At 42.9% G+C, this 15,697-nt stretch overlaps 1 protein-coding gene across 1 annotated transcript; it reads left to right on the top strand.

Moving 5' to 3' along the window:
• The first annotated feature begins 2,220 nt into the window (after positions 1-2,220).
• On the top strand, positions 2,221-4,373 carry LOC126408340 (relaxin-3 receptor 1-like). The gene has a single exon (XM_050073843.1). The coding sequence runs from the start codon at positions 2,369-2,371 to the stop codon at positions 3,566-3,568; it is 1,200 nt and encodes a 399-aa protein (XP_049929800.1). The 5' UTR covers positions 2,221-2,368; the 3' UTR covers positions 3,569-4,373.
• Positions 4,374-15,697: the final 11,324 nt, after the last annotated feature.

Below are 15,697 nucleotides of genomic sequence, written 5' to 3'. Positions count from 1 at the left end.
GCCGCTGACAGTTTGAACCCCTGGACCTGTGCCTGGCAGGGCCATTCAGTCATCCACCCATGCATACTTGAATATACGTTGGTAAAGGCTTCCCTTCACTACTACAAGGTTTAGCTTTATGAATGGAGTAAAAAAAAGGAAACAAATAATAAGTAATAGTAAAAAAGAAAATGCACGTGTCCTCCAGGGGCGGAGACACGCTGAAAAGAACACTGCATGTTCCTTCCTCTCTTCTTTGACAAAAGATTTTAAGTCCTATGGTAGTGACTAGCACAATACAAAGAGATGTTGTTGTGGAGTTGCTGCCTGCTGCGTGTCAAATGTGGGCGACGTTCCTCTGCTCCCAGCCCAGTGTTCCCTGCAGACAGTGAAAGCTGTGGAGGAGATCAGTGAAGCCTGCTGGCACCAACCAGCTGGATCACAGAGAAGGATGATGGGAAAATGCTGCTGTGGGCCATCTGGCTGCTGGACTGTCGTCTCTGTGTGGATTCATGAACTGACTGAACCTGCGTCAGGTAAATAATTCACTTACTCACTTCCTGAGGTTTGCTGTTTATATCCGTCTACAGAACATTCTGACAGAAAGAGCTATATTAAGAAAACCATGATTAAAAAGGAAAATGATTTTATAACAACACCGCACATTTTTTCATCCCCCCTCCTGAGCTACCAAAGATTTTTAATTATCATATGCTACTGTACATTAAGCCCTCAGCTCGTCTTCATTTGATTTGATGTAATGAAACTGAAACTGTGCGCCAATTGCTTTTTGTTTCAATAATTTATGTTAACAACCAATCAGAAGAGGAAACCAAACACCTGAGATGATTAGACCTTCATCAGATAATATTCAAATTATATTTAATTCGTTACTGAGATTTTAAAGGTGTAATTTGTATGATTTATGGGGATTTATTATCACAGCTGGAATATGATCTTTTCTTTAGTGTATAATCACCTGAAACTAAGAATCGCAGTGTTTTTGTTACCTCAAAATGAGCTGCTTATATCTACATGTGTGGGTTCTCGTCTATGGAGGTAAACATGTTGCATTGCCATGTTTCTACAGTAGCCCAAAACGGACAAACCAACAGTGACACTGGATAGGGACATTAGTGTTTTCGCATTTTCGCATCAGCCACCGTTAAGCCCCTGCTTTATTCAGTGTTTTTAAATCTTAAATCACCTGCTCTGTTTGTTTTGGAGAGGAAGAGACCTCTGCGGATAATCTGACTCCCACTAAAAACCTCCTGAATGTCTGGATCTCAGGTTATCAGGGAAGAAAGGTGAGCACAGGCTAGCAGCTGTTTCTGAGATGTCAAACAGTGTCAGAGAGACCTTAACGTTTTTATGTGCTTTATTCTGTTTTCACTGGTTTACATCAGCCTGGGTTGCATTTATAAACAGTGCACTTCCCATGCAAAAGTTGTGACCTATAAAAACAGACTTGATGGGAGAAACTGTGACGCATGCTTACCAACATTTACCAACACTGAGGTAGAAGCCTGATTGTAGAAATTGTCACACGCCATTTTTGGCTTTTGTCCATATGTACATTTTCCATTGTTTTAGAAATGAGACCCCAGGTGTGTTTGTGTTGGAGAGGAGGAGACCTCTGCGGATAATATGCCTCCAAAAACACCTCCTGAACAGTAAAGGAATTCTGTTCAGTGGTTCAGTTTCAGCTGTGGTTGAAATCTGCAGTCCTCACTAAATCCTCTTAAATCTTACACACTGGTCCTTTAATAAAAGTTTGTTTACTTCAGTATCTTTACAAACAGGTGGGAAATATTTTCACTATAAACCAGCTGTCACACTTTCTTGTATTTAAATGTTCTAAACACGTTGATTTGCTCTTTAAATGATTTTTAGGGGGTAAAACTTGTGTTATTTTTCATTTTTAATGCATTTATGTTGCTTTTTAAGTCACTCTGAACACACCACATCTCCACTGCAGGTTGAGTCACTTCTTCGGACACTGTTAGATTTACAGGTTTAAACAGGTGACTTATTCTGCTGTTAGATACTCAGGGTCAGGTGGAGGTGGAGGTGGAGGGTGGGCCCTTCGTGGACCCTCCCTAGCCTCAGCTCTCGTCCTCTGCTTTACTTTAATCTTGAAATGACACGCCTGTCCCCCCCCGTCGGGCACGCGCCTCCTCCTCGGGCACCAGCAGAGCATAAAGGGAGCTGCGCGCGCGCGGGGCTCAGAAGTGAACCAGTAACCGGCGGCAGTGAGAGCAGCTCCGGTTAGTTCAGACCGCCCTTTGAGGGCAGAAGAGAAAACACACCGCGGGGTTAACATGAGCTGCGGGAACTCTGCGCACCTCACCGCGCAGGAAGCTTCTTTTCTCCGGGTGCGCACGAGGTGATGCGCCCTGCCGGACTCGGCTCGGGTGTGTTACCGGAGAGGATGGCGGAGCTGTGGAACACCACGTCCTCCTGGAACAGGTCCGCTGCGGGACAGGACCGGTTCAGCAGCCTGGATGACATCGACTTACCGGCGGACGGCTCTCCGACGCTGCGCATCCTCATCTCCATCGTGTACTCGGTGGTGTGCGCCGCCGGGCTGGTCGGGAACCTGCTGGTGTTCTTCCTGATGAAAGTGCGCCGGGGCAGGAAGAAACGCTCCAGCATCAACCTGTTCATCCTCAACTTGGCCGTCACGGACTTCCAGTTCGTGCTGACGCTGCCGTTCTGGGCGGTGGACACGGCTCTGGACTTCAGCTGGCCGTTTGGAAACGCCATGTGCAAGATCATTCTCTCAGTGACGGTGATGAACATGTACGCCAGCGTGTTCTTCCTCACCGCCATGAGCGTCACCAGGTACTGGTCGGTAGCTTCAGCACTGAAGGACCGGACGCGGCGGCGGGTGTGCCCGGTGCGCTGGGTGATCGCTGGGCTCTGGGTCTCCGCCACCGTGGCCTCTTTGCCAACTGCAATTTTCTCCACGGTGAAAAGTGTGGCCGGGGAGAGACTGTGCCTGCTGGGCTTCCCGGACGGCCAGTCGTGGCTGGCTCTTTATCACCTCCAGAAGATCCTGGTGGCCTTCGTGTTCCCCATGCTGATTGTGACCGTGTGCTACCTGCTGCTGCTGCGCTTCGTCCGCCTGCGCAGCATGAACAACAACCAGGTGAAGCGGAGGTCCAGGGTGACCCGCTCCGTCACCATCGTCGTCCTCTCCTTCTTCATCTGCTGGATGCCCAACCACGCCATCACCTTCTGGGGCGTCCTGGTGAAATTTAACGTGGTCAACTGGGATAGGACCTACTACATGGTGCACACCTACATCCACCCGGTGACGGTGTGCCTGGCGCACACCAACAGCTGCCTGAACCCGGTGCTGTACTGCCTCATGCGCCGGGAGTTCAGGAAGAAGATGAAGGATCTGTTCTGGAGGATTTCCTCGCCCACCGGGACGAACCCCTGCCACCTGAGGCCGTTCTCTGGGACGGTGAGAGCGGAGCCGGACGACACGCAGATCGTTATCCCGCTGAATAACGTGGAGACGGAGAACTGCAGACTGTCTGTTTTAACGGACCAGTGCGACACGGACGCGCTGAACAAATAAAGCAAACTTTTAACTAAAGGACAAAATCTTTTAAACCCGCTGACATCCGCCTCTGAATGATATTTGAAATGATTCGCCTCAAACTAACCACTCAGGTGAACACTGTGACTGTGTCACCCTTTCTCACAATAAAGTTATTTATACTGCAAGTGTTGCTGGAGTTTTTACCTCTCTTGTTTAACGGAACCAGTTGGGCTCATTATTTTTGGAGAGCGCTTGTGCCAAATCCAACACCGGACCGGACAAATCATTGCAGCTATACGTGGCTTATTATATGTTTCTGTCTTTGCATCAAAGGGATGTATATATTTTATCACAATTTAAAGGTGTGAAGTATAAAAGGAGTGAAAATAACAAACGCGTGTAAATTGCGCACCGGTGCGTAAAACCACCCAGCTGCGTTTCTGCTTCACTTGACTGCGCTGAGTCTCACTGGGATCTGACACCACAGTGATGCTGAGATGTTTTGGGGAAGCTGACTCTTTGTTGTTTCTGTCCTATAAATGGAGTGCAGGCTCGGTGTCTCATGCTGCTTTGTTCTCTAAAGTGCTCTCTGTGCAGACTTTATGCTCCGAGGAGTCACAGTCTGATCATTGTGCTGCTGCAGGGAGATTCCAGCTGCTGCTGCTGCTGCTGCCTCAAACATCATCCAGTGAAATATTGTTGACGTTTGTTGTGGCTGGTGTGTAAAATGTTCCAACTTGAGTCAGTGAATGTAAAAAAAAAAGTGCCAATGCAACCTTAAAAACAATGTTTGGAGAATAAAATATTTAATTTGTGTTGACGTTGACTGGAGTGTTTGTGCTGTTTAAGGTATCTGCTGAGATGTGGGCAGCAGGCTGTGATGCTCTCAGGGGCTTCAGTCTGTGTGGATTAGATTTACTCAAGTGTTTACATGCCAGCGGCCTCAGGGCTGCTCAGTCTGAATCGACTCCCTGTGCTGTAAAGATAATCCTAACAGGGATGAGTTTTATTTAGGAGGATGAAGATAAATGTTTCAAATGTTTACACATGTTTCTGGAGGCACAGATCACTTACAGGAGCCTCTTATAGGGAATGTAAATGTTACTTTAAAGATCAAAGGTGTTTAGTTGAAACATGTTAAAGGTTACATTCTGTTGAGTCTAAATTAAGGTATTTTCCAAAACATGTTCTTTTTTAATGCGTCACAGCTGAGCTACGCCCTGATTGGCTCCATCCAGTTAAGCCAGTTCGCAGCATTTTAAAGATTAAATCATCCAATCAGACTTGAGCTGCTACTCTCAACCAGTTAGAGCCCTTTAAATATTGATATTAATCACCCCAGTCTCTTGTAATTAAGTTATAATAATCGGAACACATCATAGCCTAAGTGTATTGTTCATATCATTAGCATCAGTTAAATAAAGTTACTTCTCGACTCATGGTTTGGTCCAGGACATCATAAAATTTGTGAAAATGTTTGTGATAATTTCCTAAAACCTCAGTTGATGCCTGGCTCCTCTGTTTCACCCCCAAATATATTCAGTTTTCTGTCAAGTAAGACAAACAAAACTAGCAAATTCTCACATCTAAGAGGCAGGAATCAGTCAATATTTGGTATTTTTGCTGATGATTCTTCAATAATTCATTGCCTGTCAACATAATTACCAAAATGTACAAGTTTACCTCTAAAACTGACACATGAGATGTGGGGTTCTTTTACTCTGAAAAGTTAGGGCCCATTTTTTAAATTACTACTGAAGTATTTTCCTCTAATGAGAGCAAAAATGCTGCGGTATTTTAATTTTAGTTCATATTTGGGGCGAAAACTTCAGCGAAATTAATTGGACTTTGGACGGTAATTTTATATTCTCTACTAAAATTTGCACAAACAAGCAAAAGTATCCCCTGAGGACATTTTAATGTGATATTGGGCTTTATAAATGAACTTAAACTGAATAATGGTGGACATGTTTGCAGTAATCAGCTGCAGAGAGTTGTGTCTTCAGATGTGTTGAAGGAGATTAAGAAAAAATTAAGTTAAGACCAAAGTTATTTTCTTATTAACGTCTACTGGTATTACATGGTTGAATCTGTTAATATCTTTGAGGTAGAAATATCATTAGTAGTTAATATCTTTGAGGAGCTTTTAACCAATCAGGGTTCAGTCTGATAAACAGGCCTGCTCTTAAAGTTTGTGCCAAAACTCACTTTAAACCAAGCAACATTACTTTGCACAACATTTTTCATATTGTGAAACATATTAAAACAAAATAATAAATAATTGCATGGTCACACTGTTCTTTTTATAATGGCCATATTTTGTAATTAGTATTTTTAGCCGAATGGCACAAACATGCTGCCAAATTGTTCCCAGCTGTGGTTCGTTTAATGGGGATGTAACATTTCAATATTAATGTAAAACTAACTGGAGAGAGGGAGGTCATGATTTAGCTTTCATAACTGAAAAACAAATTAACAAATAAGCACAAATGTTTCCTGAAATGAGTTTAATGGTGGAAATGTTTGCAGTAATCGGCTGCAGAGAGTCATTTTCTCCAGATCTGCTGAAGGAAATGAAGATGAAATAAGTCTTGTGACTGCTGTGAGTAGATTTCTTATTACCTTCTACTTGAATTGTGTGTGTGTGTGTGTGTGTGTGTGTGTGTGTGTGTGTGTGTGTTTTGTTTTATGCACTCTCACTGGATCTGTTCATGTGTGTCCAGTCACACCAGCTTTTTGCAGCATTTGAAACAGAAAGCCTCCAATCTGCAGGAGCTGCTGCTGTCGGCCAATCAGGCTTTAGTGCCATAAATAGGCCTGGTCTCCAGGTTCATGCCAAAAAATCACTTTTACCTAAATTACCCTGATCTTGAGATATGTCAAAGCACAAAATGCTGCTGCGTTGTTCTCAGTTTGGGTTTGTTTGGGGATATAAATTCAAGTAAAACTGACGAGGGTGGTCGTGATTCTGCTTTCTTTGCTACTAAAGTACAATATGTACAGATAAGCACGTGAAGCTCAGCGGTAGAAATGCAAATGAAGAGGCTGCAGAGTCATTTTCTCCACATCTGCTGAAATAAATGAAGATAGAAATAGCTTGTGACTTTCTGTCTTGAGGTTCAGAGTTTTGATCAACTTCTGCGGGTTGACTGTGACCTGAATCAGATAAAATTACCTTGAAAAAAATTGTTGCAATGAGCTTCACATAAACCAGGAGATGGATAAAAGCAGGACGGAACAAAGAGCAGCGTGTTATGTAAAGACGGTCCAGCCTATAAAAACTCGGAGGTGGACTTTGCTCCTCCCTTACGAGCCTGAAGAGGCGGCTCCATGTTTCATCACATAAATCTGCAAACAGCCCTGAAAACACACACACACACACACACACACACACACAGTAGGTTTAATGAGGTCAGTGGTGCTTTCAGTGTAAATGTACTCAGATTTAACGCACAGAGTCTGAACACACGCTCTGACTTTGAAGAGACGGCTCAGGTGGAGTTACAGTCCACTTACTTCTGTCATGTTTTCATTTACTGCCTCTCCTCACCTCACAGTTCATACAGATGGAATTAGACTCGTTCACATTAACCTTCTTAAATCCTTAATCCTAAGAGCTATATCGTAGGCAGCTGGGTTTCTTGAACCTTTAATCCTAAATGTTCAAAGGAAAAGCAAGTAAGCTGCTGTTGAGACCTCTCAAAGAAAACTAAAGGTCTAAAAGTCTCCTCAAGGCTGTGATTCCACCTCCCACAAGTGGTGAACAGGACAAATAGCATAATGGCAGTTTTATTTGTAGAGTCTGACTAGTCCTGCAGCTGAATGTTAAGTTTGCACTGAAGAGAGAATAGAGGAGCAAAGGTCAGAGCTGGGCCAGGATGGTAATGGTTCTTTTCCTCCAGAGGAATCACAACCAACTCTGGTTCATACATACCCAACAAGTTTGGTATCCAGCAAGTTGTGATGACCCTGAACTGCAATTTCTGTTTTGGTCAAATAATGAAATATTTATTAGTTATTTGGTCCATGTCAGGATCAGTTTATTGGAGTTACTGTGCCCTTGGTAAAGTTGAGGTTAAGTTTCTGTTTACAGCCTGTAGCCTCTTTAATACTGCCTGTGAAGGCGGGAATTTCACACTGTTTTTGCACCTCTCCGTTCTTTATAAAAGGTACGATCGCAGATGTGGTGACAGAGTTGTCTCACCTTTAAAGCCAGGTTTATGCTTCTGAGCACCTGCAACGCAGAGGACTTTGCGTGGGCGTTGCATCCCTCTGCAACCAATGGAGAGACGCAACATGCACCTCCAAAAAATTGTAACCACGCATCGAGACAACGCAGACCCAACGCAGACCACAAGAGCTATGATTGGTCCTTCAAACTACATCATTTCCGGCATCTCGCAAGGTTTCACCTCCTGCTGCAGTACCACAACACTGCCTCCAGCCATCCAATGGGCATACAGACCATCGGCGCAGTCGCCTCTCTCTTCGTCGTCATTGTAACATTTGTAATAAGAGCATTTGTTGTTCAATGTCAATCAGCTCCAGCAACAGTCTTTCTCTCTCAGTCGCCATCTTCACTGTGACTAGAGCAAAGCCGGAGGATAAACAATGAACGAGCAACGACCATAGACGTCACAGAGTCTTGGTAGGTATATAAAAGAACACCGCGCCGCCAAGCGCTTTGGCGGGGAATTGCATAGCGACATAGACCAACAGGACGCAGAACTATGATAGGCACACAGCAACTGCGGAGCAGCTGCGTGCACGTTGCGTCGATTGTACGCGGAAGCATAAAGAACCTTTAAGTCGGCAGTGGAGGTGGTAACAGCCCCGAATCATAAAAGGAACATATTGTGTGTAAAAGAGAAAGCTGGACCGCTGACAGTGTGACATTTTGATGTCATGCTATGTGTGCGACCCACCGCTGGAGATTTAAAAAGTAGCTGATAGCAGTTAGCAGCAAACTCGAAGAAGCAGAGCAGCCGAAAATGTCCACAAAACGAGGAGACAATAAGGTCTCAGAGCTCTTTACCCAGGACGAGATCAGCCGCCACATAACAGAGATGGTAAAGGATTGTTATTGCCATGTTAATGCCATTGTTACTGCTTATAAAGCGCTGCCATTGCATATGTTATGACACACTAAAGGCCGAGGCTGCTCTGTAACATGTTATGCCTGTTCATGCCTGTTTTGTCCCTGCGATACCGGCATGCTGTCCTATGGCGCGATCTCTGTGTAAAAAGGGTAAGTGTTTCTCACTATGTGAATCCTAACAGCTTCAACAAACTTGTTGAAAGCATTTCCCTCCAGTGTCGCCAACTCTTTTCCAACGAAAGTAGCTAGCATTAGCTCCACAAGTTGCTAAAAGTTGCCAGATGATGACATGCACTCATTTGCATGCACGGTGCATAATCGCTCATTTATTTGCATATAGGATAACAGAAGTATTCAACAAAAAAATTCTCAACCCAACAATTGCATAGAATGAGATCTATGGCACTAATACGTGCACCACTTACACTTTTAATCTGAACTTTGACCTCTGCAGAGAGCAGCGTCTCCTCTCCTCCTGCCTGTCCCACACCCACTGCAAGGAGCAGGAGGAGAGAGGAGGACAGACTCCGTGGACTGCATTTACTGTGAGCTGCATGCATGGGAATGAATAACAATTCAATATACTTTCACTGATGGTTTCAATAAGCTACGTAACCTCAAACAGTGGTTAGCATGATAATGATAATGATAATGATTCGTAATTAACATGAAGTTGCAGAAGAAGAAACATGGTGACAATATACCTTGAATGAATTAAAGTTTACTCAAAGTTCACATAGTTCCAAACACCAGTTTCCAGAGGAGCGTCTTGGGTGAAAGTCCTGTGTTGTGTGACCTATATGCAGCCTCTCTCCTTATGAACCTTCTTCACTCCCGTCAGCACACTGGTCCAAAACTGCAGGTGTCAGACTTTTCTAAATACTCTGTTTCCAACAAGACAAGCTGACATCAGCTGGTGACAGATATCTTCATGTGGTCATCCTCTCCAGGAACATTAGTGAAAGTGTTTATATTACATACACTGCTACATGTAGCTACATGCTAACGTTCGGGAAACATGTAATCTTGTTGCTGATGGTGAGTTCTGATTATATTCCTGCTGGAACATGTCCAGTTGTGTTTACAAGATTTTATTGGTGATTTGTCACTGTTTTCAAATACAGTCATTTCCTGGCTGCAGTGACTGTGCAGAGACCAGAAATCTGGAAGCGCTGACCAATCAGAGCCGACTGGACTCTTTCAGGAGGGGGGCTTAAAGAGACAGGCGCTAAAACGAAGCATCCCAGACAGAGGGTGATTACAGGTGTTCCAGCACAGACAGGACGAGGAAAATAAAGTCTTTTTGAACATTAAAGTATGTAAACACATTTTACTAGAAACCTGAAATACAAGTATGAATCTGACTATGAGCAGATGTTTTCTTTATATGTCCAATGCTTTGATTTATGACCAAATACCTGCAGAACTATTGACATTCCCATCTGCCTCAGGTGCACTCTGTGTTTACTGATAATTTGCTGTTGTAGTGTAAATAAAATGACAAACAGTTCAGTATTTTACACATGCTCCGTACCTGATATTTCACTGAACTGGCTGCAGGTTGAATTTTGTGGCATCACCTGATGACGCAGCAGGATGGATGACATTTATCTCCATACAACAGCTCTGGGATTACAGCTGAATTATGAAACTGTGTTTTCCCAAAGATTTCTCAGTCACTGAGCAAACCCAGATAATGTAATGAGTGCCCTCCAGTGACAAGTTATATTGGAGCGATTCGACTGTAAATCCAAATGTATCACGCTCGGATTAACTCTGTTTGTGGGTGAAGTGCCTCTGCGGACGCCTGTTGATGATCCACATTAATGAGAGGAAACATCATCAGGCTGCTGAGGCCCTGAGGCGACTCAAAGTTATTCACTCCCCGTCTTCAAAACAAGAGCTTGTGACTCCATGTGAAGTGTGAGCGCACACTTCACAGCTGGATGCAGACACAGCTGTTCCTCACGCCGAAGTGTCCTTGACTGCAGGACTCAGGACTCACACGGATAGACTAATATTATGGTAAGACATGAAAGGCGAGTGTGGGAGTCAAGAGCACTTTTAAAATAGTGACTTAATTATCTAATTAATATGAGATGAAAAACATAACTGTCTGTTCTGTTTCTGTTTTTGTCATGCTTAAATAATTGTTTATCCCAAGGTAACAATTTAATTACCTGGTTATGTTGGAATATATTAATCTCAACTTTATTATCTCACTTTGTGTCACACTTTTTGTGAGGACAGTTTATTTGTCATTTATTTATTTAAAGGAGAAGTCAGGTATTTTGCACTTTGAGCCCCATCTCTGGGTTGTTTATGATGAAATAGAGTGGCTAAGACCAAAATAGTGACGATGGCTCCTTTTTCTGAGAATTTGTCTTTCCCCTGCCTGGCTTAACACTGCTGCCTATGGCCATGTGTGAACATGTCCTAAAACCACCCTAAACGTTCGTTTTCAAAGCCATGAAACTCACCGAGTGGTCAGTGGTGTTCGTTGATGTTCTGACATAAAAATCGCAGCAAACTGTGGTTTCCATCTGTGTTTTCGCTCTTCATCTGGATTGTGGAACTACTTTTTCAGCTGCCTCACACCCATGTGTAAACTTCCGCTTGATCGTTCGTTTGACCCTGAAGCATTACACACTGCAGCCCACTTGATGGCGATACTGCTCCTTTACGTGGGTGTTGCCAACCGGCAGGAAACCATTGCAATGTAATGGGACACAGAGAAGAAGCAGAAGAAGAAGGTTGGTATTGTGTTCAAAGGCATCGTACTGCGAAGGTTGTTTACAAGCGAGTAATCCATTGTGCAGGTGTTTAAACTTATTACAAAATGTTTTCGTTTGTTCTCGTTCTTCCTCCAGGAGCGCACACAGCACTGTCGAGCCGGCACTTTCACTGAGCTAAAAGACTACAGTGACTATAACCTTGTCGTAAACAACTCCCTTTCCGTTTCCGGTGGCGGATTACTACCAATGGACAATGAGGCTTCTATAGAAAACCAGTGGATTAGACAAAATGTCAAATAAATCACCATGGAAACCACAGTTTGCTACGATTTTTATGTCAGAATATCAACGAACACCGCTGACCACTCGGTGAGTTTCATGGCTGGGGAAATCCAAACTCTCAGAAAATGAGCAATCGTCAGTATTTTGGTCTTAACCACTCTATTTCATCAAACAACCCAGAAATGGGACTCACAGTGCAAAATTTTTTGTGGCAACGATTTCAACTGAAAACGGTAAACTTTAGTTCCATTTTGGCCGATCGTTTACACAACAGCAGCGTTTTGGGTGCCTGAAAACGCAATGTTTTGAAAACGGGTTCCAGAGTGCAATTTTTTGGAAATGGCAGCATCTCCGATGTCATGTAAACTTGCAATATGCAGTCCGTCTGAAAACGGAGACTTTTCGTACATGCACATTACGCTTCCAGTCACTAGGCATGCGCAAGAAAGTCGACCGTCACAACAACAATGCCGAGCTCTGCTTGTGCTGCTCACCCTGTTGATTTTGCTTCTCCAGCAAACTGTAGATCTACTGTGGCAACTCCACCTCATCGCGGTCCTCTCTGCTCTTCTCACCCACACTGGCCGACACTGTGTATCCCAGAATGAGTGCTCAAGTGTGGATGAAAGGAGCGGAGAGATCCGACAATGGTAATGTATAGTTACCTGGGCTTCGTAAATCAAATTGCACGTTCCTGCCCAACACTGATTATAACTATTTAATAAGAAAGTAGTATTTGGGTATAGCAAAAGAATAAAAAATAAACTTCAGGTTGCAGTCTCCGCTCGGAAAATTGAATGGTCCTAAAACTGCGGTACTGAAACTGCAGCCTCCGGTACTGCAGCTTTACCTTACTCGATTTTGCTGCTCTGTGTCAACGGAGATCGTTTCAATAACGTCGTCATATAAACGCAGAAGTTTTCTAAAACGCAAAGGACAGACTTTTCCATTTCTTTTTTTTCCATCTGTATTATATAACAACTTAAACTTAGAGAGACACAATTACACAACCAGGCAAGCAACAGGAGGAAATTTTACACTACCTAGAGCAAGAACCAATGCAATAAAACGGACAATAATGTACTGTGCAATACAAGAATGGAACTCTATATCAAGTCACATCAAGCAAGAGAACAGCAAAATCAGGTTTAAATTTTTATTAAAACAGTGTCTTTTAACAAAGAATACTTCATAAATAATTTTAATAGTTTATGGTAAACTGCTGGGTAGTGAAAGCTTGTGTTTGACTTGCCATTGATATGTATGAGTGTGAGAGTGCTGGATGCATGCAATGGTATGGGATTTCTTGCCTTTGAGATAAGGACTGGTGTTGGCTGTATGCATGTGCAAAAGTGAGCAAATGTCATATCAATGGGAAATCAATTGGAAAATTATTGTGTCTCTCATGAGGGAATATGGGATGTCATTCTTACCTTTCTGTGGATAGTAAAGACATTTTGTAGATTATGTATTGGCTATGTACATTCTTATATCTGTCATGAAGTGAAACTCAAACTTGGGAGCTTGTCTTGTCTGTATTTTGTGGTCTGATGTTTTCTTTTGTTTCTGTGGCGTCATGTGATGTTATGTTGTATGTTGTATGTACACTAATAAAAATGTATATGTGTGATGGCTGTGGACCCTAGGAAGAATAGCTACGGTTTCCGTGCTAATGGGGATCCAAATACACCTTAAACCTTAAACTGCAACAGCAAACAGAGCTGCTAGCATCCCAAAGAAAACTTAGCCTACACAACAACGTGCATGTATGTATTCAACTAGAGAATAGTATTCATGATTAATAATAAAGTCTAGATGTTTTTTATGCTGTTGTACTTTTTTTTTTTACAATTCTGAGAGCTTAATAATCTCATTACATCTCGATATAATAAAGTTACATTTCATTATTTTTTCATTATCTTCAAGAGATAACTAACCTTTTGTGGTGATAACGAAACATGTTTTTGTGCTGCTTATATTAGCTCTAAACTACAATGATGATGAAAATGATCTACTTAATCAGCTTCATCTCATTATCTGGAGATACAAACATTATGTGGGTTTAATTACCTTAATTTATTCTCTGCTGCCTCGTGGGACGTCTCTCTCTCTCTGAGTAATGACAGCACGACACAGCAGACTCAGAGATACAACAAAGCTCAAGATAATGAGACTTTTGTTGTCATTGTGAAAAAAACGTGTCTTATAAATGAAATAATTTAGATAATTAAGATGGTTCCATAATTACATCATTATCTCTGGATAGTTTGGCTGATGAAAAAAATAAAGTGAAATAAAAAGGCTGTTTGTTTTATTGTGATAGAGATAATTAAGTCATTATCTGCAGACTCCAAAAATAGTAACCATTTGTTGTTTGTTCACAGAGCCGGAGGACGATGCTTCTGCAGTGACAGTATTTGTGTCATTGAAGCTGTGATGCGAGTTTCTCTCCCAGCAGTAAAAACACAGTCAGTGTTTATGTCCTCTGCAGGCGGAGTGCCCACAGTCGCCCCCTGCTGTTTGTATTCACAGGTCGTGCACTCTGAAAAATCCTTCAGGGCGTTGTCGCATCATTTCAGCTGACTAACAAGGTTCCACACAGCAAGAGGAATGACTCTATGTGTCATGTAGGGTAGTGACGATTAATGCCGAGCCAGTGCACCGGCCGGCTCAGGGCTCGATTCATCTGAAAATAATGATGTGATGACACACAGCGTGCAGAACATCAACCCTGTTAACACTCTGTAAACTCCAGAAAGAGACTCATAATGCACTTCTACATTCACAACATGGAGTCAAGGCAGGTCCTCGATCTTGTTTGTGATGTACAAACACCAGCACCCCATCACACTGAGGTCCTGAGCACCTGGAGGAAACCCACGCTGACACGGGGAGAACAGACTCCACACAGGAGGGCTCCCACACCCTGGGTTTGAACCAGGAACTGTCTTGCTGTGAGGCGACAATGCTAACCACTGCACCCACATTTGGTTACTATGGTTTTTAAAAGTCAAAAGTAATCAAAGATGCTGATTGATGACAATATCCAAGTTTGAATATCACAAAACAGACTGTCTAGTAGGGTATAAATAAGTGCTTCAATTAATTTAAAATAAAGAATATGAAAAGTTTTAGATTCCAGCGAGTACTGAAATAAAATTTAGTAAATAAAAGTAACTGATCTAATCTTACAAATCTCTTGTGTTATAAATATTTTAAGGGGACGGGGAGTACCACCAGTTGGTCCAGGAGCTTCTCCTCCATAATGGACGTTTCCAGGCATATTTTAGGACGACTCGGGGGCAGTTTGACAACCTGCTGTCTATCATCAGGCCGTACAGCTCTGGGTATCCAGCAACCACTACCACCAGTTTCTCCTCCATTGTTTACCAACTGTAAACTTGTTGTCTGTGTGATCGGGGCCTAACATTTCTTCTTTTTACCAGGTGCTAGCTGTTGCTATCAAAGGCTTGGGTTGAATTTAATGCATCAGGTGTATCAATAGCAGGGGCAATTGCTCTGAGACAACAAGGGAGGCTGAACTTCCCCTAAAATTTCATAGAAGAAATGGTCAGATATGCACTATTGGATTTACATCAAAATAAGAATTTACATTGCATTAAACGTGCGCTAGGATGCGTTTAACATCATGACTATGATGTTCAAACGTCAGCTGTTTATCACCAGTTTTCAAATGCGACCTCCCTGTCATACATTCTCGTGTCAGCACGGTGGACGCGGAGCCTCCAAGCATTCCTATGAGACAGCGCTGAGCAGGTTTTTTTTTTTTTCATGCAGCAAAGCGAGACGGTCATCTTACTATATAATGACGAAAAACTCTGTCTGTGTGACTGTTCCACGTTTTTCTACTCACTGACTTGGTCAATCCATGTGAAATTTGGCACAGTGGTAGAGGGTCATGGGAGGATGCCAATGAAGCAATATTACATCAATTTGCCAAAGGGGGGCGCTATAGCAACCGATTGAAATTGCAAACTTTGAATGGGCATATCTCATGCCCCGTATGTCGTAGAGACATGAAACTTTGCA

Source organism: Epinephelus moara, chromosome 20 (assembly GCF_006386435.1).
Source record: "Epinephelus moara isolate mb chromosome 20, YSFRI_EMoa_1.0, whole genome shotgun sequence".
In the NCBI taxonomy this organism is placed as follows: Eukaryota; Metazoa; Chordata; class Actinopteri; order Perciformes; family Serranidae; genus Epinephelus; species Epinephelus moara.
Note: the sequence above shows the minus strand (reverse complement) of the source record. Positions and strands in the feature narration are given on the sequence as shown.

Bases quoted from the DNA above. Each gene is read 5' to 3' on its own strand.
- LOC126408340 (XM_050073843.1), top strand. From the start codon at position 2,369: ATGCGCCCTGCCGGACTCGGCTCGGGTGTGTTACCGGAGAGGATGGCG.